Here is a 6885-nt window from a genome sequence, read left to right as displayed (position 1 = left end):
AGCAGACACAAGAATAAGCAATATTTTAGTTAAAAGTGTCAGAAGGTACCCTCTTGCTGGAGATTAGTAACTTAAGCTGACTGAAGTTCAGTTTTGGAAAATGGTGAACAAGTAAGAGAAGCAGGAAGATGGCTTCCCTTTCTTCTCTTCTTACTTGAAAAAAAATAACCTAAGAAGTTTATCTAGTGGAAGACGGATGGAGAATTTCTCATATAACCATTTTCAAAAGGATGGGGAATTTCCTATTTTCCATGGGAAGGAGGAAATTTCAAGCTTTGCCTCTGTTCTCATTATAGATATCCCATTTGTATTCCTTATCTTTTGAAAAAGACAGAGAATGATCCTGTATACCCTAATGATTCCCACCTTTCTCACACCAGCCCTCCCTCTGTATTCTCATTCTTACAGGTAAAAGGAAGCAACTGCATTGGCACCCATCCAATGAATAGTGGCAAATAGGAAGAATGGCCATAGATAATGCTACAGTAGTGTTTGAGTTTCTCCTTATTGGAATCTCTAACTATCCTGAGTGGAGAGTCACATTTTTCACATTGGTGCTGATAACTTACCTGAGCACGTTGTTGGGGAATGGACTTATCATCTTCCTTATCTACTTTGACCCCCACCTCCACACTCCAATGTACTTCTTCCTTACTAACCTGTCTTTCTTAGACCTTTGCTATGGAACAGCTTCCATGCCCCAGGCCTTGGTGCATTGTTTCTCTACCCATCCCTACCTCTCCTACCCACGATGTTTGACCCAAATGAGTGTCTCCTTGGTCTTGGCCACAGCAGAGTGCCTCTTACTGGCTGTCATGGCCTATGACCGTATGGTTGCTATCAGCAATCCCCTGCGCTATTCTGTGATCATAAATGGCCCAGTGTGTGTCTGGCTGGCTGCTACCTCGTGGGGGGTATCACTTGTACTCACTGCCATGCTCGTCTTATCCCTGCAGCTTCATTTCTGTGGAGCTAACATCATTAACCACTTTGTCTGTGAGATTCTTTCTCTCCTTAAGCTGGCCTGTTCTGATACCAGCCTCAATGAGCTTATGATCCTCACCACAGGTATCTTCACCCTGCTCCTACCCTTTGGATTTGTTCTTCTCTCCTATGCCCGAATTGCCACTACTGTCCTAAGGATTCGTTCAGCGCAGGGTAGGCTCAAGGCCTTTTCCACCTGTGGCTCTCATTTGACTGTGGTGACAATATTCTATGGGGCAACCATCTCCATGTATATGAAACCTCAGTCCAAGTCATCCCCTGATCAGAACAAGTTTATTTCAGTGTTTTATGGGGCCCTGACACCCATGCTGAACCCCCTAATATATAGCCTGAGGAACAAGGATGTTAGAGGGGCAATGAGGAAAGTTATGGCAAAAAGGACATGAGCCTTCTTTGTTTCTAAACTTCTGAAGTAAGTTTAGAGACATCAGCTACAACCTCACTGATGGTAAAAAATTGTTTAAAGGGTCTGACTTTACCCTTGGTAGAGCAGGTGGTTATCAGTTGAGAAGCTTCAGGAAGTTCTCCCACCCCAAAATATTACCCCTACTAAGATGTGAATTTCCATTAGAGGCATTATTTTTACTCTGTCTTTACATATAACATGTTAGTGATCACCCATTAGCTCACTTAACTTTAGATAAATCAGCTTATCAGAATCATTTCCCCACTAAGAGAAGAGACCTAAGCAGTAAGAGAAATCTCCTATGACTGTTAGCAGGAGGCAAGGCATAACTGAATTGGAAAAATAGGACAATGGATGGTGTAATAAAAGACCAGAAAACAAACTTCAGAAACTTTATAACTTTACTGGAAGCAAGCCCTGTTGTGAAGGCACAATTGGCTTGCTCTACTTAACCTCAGAATCGTGAGAAAATTGCATCATAGCCATTTCCTACATTTGTGTGAAGTGGTTTTCCCCTTTTCTTGCTCTTTTCCTAACTTCTTTCAAGTCTGTTATTTTATTTCATATTCCTAATGTAATTCTATGAAATTGGTAAGAAAGATACCATAATCCCCCATGTTAACAATGAGAAAACAGAAGCCCAGAGAAGGAGTTAAAACTTCTATAAGGTCATACATAATTAGTAGTGGAATCAAAATTAAAATTTAGATCACATATATACCACCTCTGAGCTTTGTCAATATTGTCTAGAAAATTATTTGGAATTATAGAATTATAAATGCAACTAACATTTATTGAGCACTTACTATATACCAGACACTGAACTAAGCTCTCTACATCCATTGTCACATATAATTATCACAACAATGCAATGAAATAGTGCTATTATCAACCCGTATTAGAGTTAAGGAAACCAAGATTTTAAAGGTTAAGTGATTTGCCCATGGCCACAGAGGCAGCAAAGAGCAGAGCCAATATTTAAATCTAGGTCTGGCTGATTTCAGATCCTATTCACTATACCCACACTAGAGACCTTGAAGATTATTTAATGCCGTGATTTTAATCAACGTTATGGTGGTATAATTTATGTTACAGTGTGTAATTTTATGAATTTTGAGAGATGCCCACTGAATCAGCACACAATTCCATTGTCTCCAAAAGTTTCCGTGTGCCCTTTCATAGGTTACCCCTACCCCTACCCCAAACCCTGGCAACCACGGATCTGATTTCTTTCACTATATGTTAGTTTTGATTTTCTAGAATTGACTGTTACTGGAATCATGTGTATGTACTCTTTTGTATATGGTTTTTCTTACTGAGTGTGCTTTTGAAATCATTCACATTGTTGCTTATATCAGTAGTTTGTTCCTTTTTATTGCTAAACAATATTTCATTGCACAAATTTACCACATTTAAAAAATCCATGTAATGCAGTGGCTTTTTAAATTTTATGTTTTTTTAAGATTTTTTATTTACTTATTTTTGAGAAAGAGAGGGAGAGAGAGAGAGCAAGCACAAGCAGGGGGTGGGAGGGGCAGAGGAAGAAGCAGACTCCCCACTGCGCAGGGAGCCCAATGCTGGCCTCAACCCAGGACCCTAGGATCATGACCTAGGCCAAAGGCAGATGCTTAACCAATTGAGCCACCCAGACACCCTGGCTTTTAAACTTTAGTTCCCACAGTCCCATGGGTTCAGTTGTGAGCCTGGAATCTGGCAATGGAAGTGAAGTTTTCTGTGTACAATTTCATTTGAAAATGGAGTTCTAAAAATAAAAGAAAAAGCTTTAGCAAACGACAATCTACTGATCTCTCAGTTTTAGATGAGTTCAGAGGCTCAGTGAACAGTATTTAAATTTCCCAGGATCGTGAAACTTTCCAGAAGCAGATTTAGGCCTAAAGACCCAGATACCCCATTTCCTGGTCTCACTTTACTTTGGACAGTTCCACCAAACATGAAAAAGTCATCTCCCAATTGGCCTCCCGATAGAGAACCAGAGACAGATCAGTAGGAGAAGAATACAATGCACAGCACACCTAGATGTGAAGCAAGGCACCATGGAGCAAACAAATGTTCAGTGCATCCCTCAGACCCTGACTGCTGGGAGTTGATGTGACACTGTGTGGTGCTACAAAGAGAGTACCAGACATACACAGGACCTGTCTCACACTTGTACTCACTAAATAAAGAGGAAAACAGAATGAATAAACCACTTACCAAAATAGCCTAATTTTCAAATAAGTGAAACATTTATTCAAATTCCATCCATTACACATTTTTAAAATTTTACAGTATGCTTAGCCACTGAAACCCATGTTTTAATATCAAGAAAAAAAATATTTAGGGGCGCCTGGGTGGCTCAGTCGTTAAGCATCTGCCTTCAGCTCAGTGCATGATCCCAGTGTTCTGGGATCAAGCCCCACATCGGGCTCCTCCACTGGAAGCCTGCTTCTTCCTCTTCCACTCCCCCTGCTTGTGTTCCCTCTCTCGCTGACCGTCTCTCTCTCTGTGTCAAATAAATAAATATAATCTTTAGAAAAAAAAGAAAAGAAAAAATATTTAGGAAAAAGCCAAGTGACCCCCAATTTTTAATTTATTCATTCAACAAATATTAACTTTCTACTTTCAGCCAAACATTGCTAGGTGCTAGGGCAAGTTTCATACTTTATGCAAAATGTTTCTTACTATTGAAATAAACATTTCAAATTAACATTGTGAAATAGTTAAATTGGTGAAATTAATAAAAATTTTAGAGAAAAAAATAAAGCTTTCAGGTAGAGAGAAATTCATAAATTAGGAGGTATGAAAAATAGGCTACAAATAATATTTTCCACTGGGGATTTAAGAAAAAGATACCATGTCCCATGAAATTCATAAATTAGGAGGCATGTTAAGAGGTATGTTTTATGAATAAACAAACAAAAAGAGGAATCAGACCTATAAATATAAAGATAAATAAATAAATAAATAAATAAATAAATAAATAAATAAATGCGATGATTTCCAGAGGGAAGGGGGGTGGGAACATGGGCAAAACGTGTGAAGGGGAGTAGAAGATACAGGCTCCCAGTTAAGGAATGAATAAATTATGGGAATAAAAGGCACAGCATAGGGAATGTAGTCAATGATATAATAGTGATACATGGTGACAGATGGTGCCTACACTTGTGGTAAGTATAGCATAATGTATAGTGATGTTGAATTACTATGCTGTACACCTGAAATTAATGTAACATTGTGTGTCGACTGTACTCAAATTTTAAAACTTTTTAAAAATACAAAATAGAATGGACACTTTCCCACTAAAAAAAAAAAGTATTCATTTTAATGACCCTGACTTTGAGGGGAGAAATACTCTATCACAGGTTGTTTTACAGCTCAAAACGAGAATCATATTTTCACTAATGGTTCCCCTACAACAAAATGATAGCTCTGTCACTAGGGGCTTTGTCTCTTTATTGACTTGCTGGTGGGGCACAGCCTACAGACAGAGGGGCATAGTGGAATCTGAAGATGGGGGCTGTGAAATTGATTCTGCTACTAACTAGCTGTGTGACTTTAGTTATACCAATTTCTGGCCCTCAAATTTGCTTATCAGTATAATAGGAAGGTTGTGTTTTGTTACCCAAAGACCTTTACACTTCTAACATTCTACATCTAGGTGTTATTTTGTATAGATTTTTTTTTCTTGTCTTAAAAAATGGAATCATATTATCAATTTACTCTGCAACTTGCTTTTTCCACTTGGCAATATATCATGGACATTCCTCCAGATCAATATATATATATAGATCTATCTGCTTGACTTTAAATGTTAGCTTTGACTGAAGAAGGAGGCACATATAGCAGCTAGTTAACAGGAGTATGGCCCTTCCAGCACTAACATTCTGTTTCTGGGTATCTAAACCCCAAAGGCTATCTAATTCAACATTGATATTAATTCACTTTAAATATAAAATGAACTCTATGAGGATGTTGTGAAATGAAATCAATTCTGGATTGTTAAAAACTCCTAAGGTTGAATATCACTTCTCACTTGATCAATCACAGGCACTGTGATAAACATTCCACTGTGCATCCCACATCCCAAGCAGCTGGGTAGTGAAGATTACCTTGTTTCAGCCTGGAAAACAAATAAAGATAGGTTTGAAACTAAGGTAATTCTGCCAGAAATTGAGGAGAAAGTTTACAAACTGAAAAACCGACTCTAAATAATACTTTCCAATGGGGATTTAAGAAAAAGATACCATGTCCCATTCATAGGATTTGGGATTTCAGTTGAGGAAAGACAGTAGAGTATAACTATTTAGAGCACAGGCCCTGGAGCCAAACTTTTTGGATTCAGGTCTACATTCTGCCACTTCTTCGTTCAAGTCACTTTCTGAGCTTCAATCCCTTTACCTAAGTGGGCTAATAGTAGGACCTACCTGTAGTGTTCAGCATTTGATCATGTAGGCAGAAACCACTCCAGTTATTTCAGGCAGGGATGGATTTAATAAAGACAGTTAAAGACATACATGCCTTTAGAAGGGCAGTGAGAGGGAATGTTGGTAAGGGAACGTTGCCAAGAACCTCAAACAGCTGCAGGAATTGCAAAAATCTTAGGAAGTTTTAGCAGCATGAGGAAACTGCTACTAATGACCACACCAAAGTTAATGTTTCACAGAAGAATGCTCAGAAGCCACCTAAAATCTTTGTTCAACACCTAAACACGATGTCAGGAGGACCAATGGTGGTATCTACTTCTCTTATGCTTGCCAAGCTTCCTGTGAGTACTTTTTATGGGTGAAATCCAAAACTGAATGTTACTGTCAAGGGAGCATGGGAAATGTATTTCCTAAGTTTTATAATACAGGTGAGAGCTGAAAAAGATGGGGATAGTTTTGGGGGCACCTGGGAGCTCAGTTGGCTAAGCATTTGCCATCGGCTCAGGTTATGATCTTGGGGTCCTGGGATCAAGCCCCGAGTTGGGCTCCTTACTGCTGCCCAGCAGGGAGTCTGTTTCTCCCTCTCCCTCTGCACCCTTCCCCACTTGTGCCCTGTTCCTCTGTCTCTCTCTCTCTCTCTCAAATAAATGAAATCTTTATAAAAAAGATGTGTGGTGACCGGGTGATGAGTATTAAGGAGGGCATGTATTGGGATGAGCACTGGGTGTTACATGCAACTAATGAATCATTGAACACTGCAACAAAAATTTATGATGTACTATATGTTGGCTAACTGAACATAATAAAAAAAAGATGGGGGTGGTTTTGAATATGACTTCATAGCTTGGTTATGAGAATTGTATGAATCTGGGGCACCTGGGTGACTTGGCTGAGTGTCTGGCTCTTGATTTCAGCTCAGGTCATGATCTCAGGGTCATGGAATTGAGACCCAAGTTGGGCTTGTGCTCACTGGGGAGTCTGCTTGAGATTCTCCCCCTCTCCCTTTGCCCCTCCCCCTAAAATAAATAAATAAATAAATCTTTTTAAAAA

At 39.2% G+C, this 6885-nt stretch overlaps 1 protein-coding gene across 1 annotated transcript; it reads left to right on the top strand.

The window, feature by feature from the left end:
• Positions 1-464: 464 nt before the first annotated feature.
• On the top strand, positions 465-1391 carry OR13H1 (olfactory receptor family 13 subfamily H member 1). Its single transcript, XM_087859751.1, has one exon. It carries the CDS (start codon positions 465-467, stop codon positions 1389-1391), a length of 927 nt encoding a protein of 308 aa, XP_087715877.1.
• The last annotated feature ends 5494 nt before the right edge of the window (positions 1392-6885 follow it).

Source organism: Ursus americanus, chromosome X (assembly GCF_024610735.1).
Source record: "Ursus americanus isolate L20-20 chromosome X, mUrsAme1.1.p, whole genome shotgun sequence".
Classification (NCBI taxonomy): Eukaryota; Metazoa; Chordata; class Mammalia; order Carnivora; family Ursidae; genus Ursus; species Ursus americanus.
The sequence above is the reverse complement of the archived record's forward strand: the minus strand, read 5'-3'. Positions and strand labels throughout refer to the sequence as shown.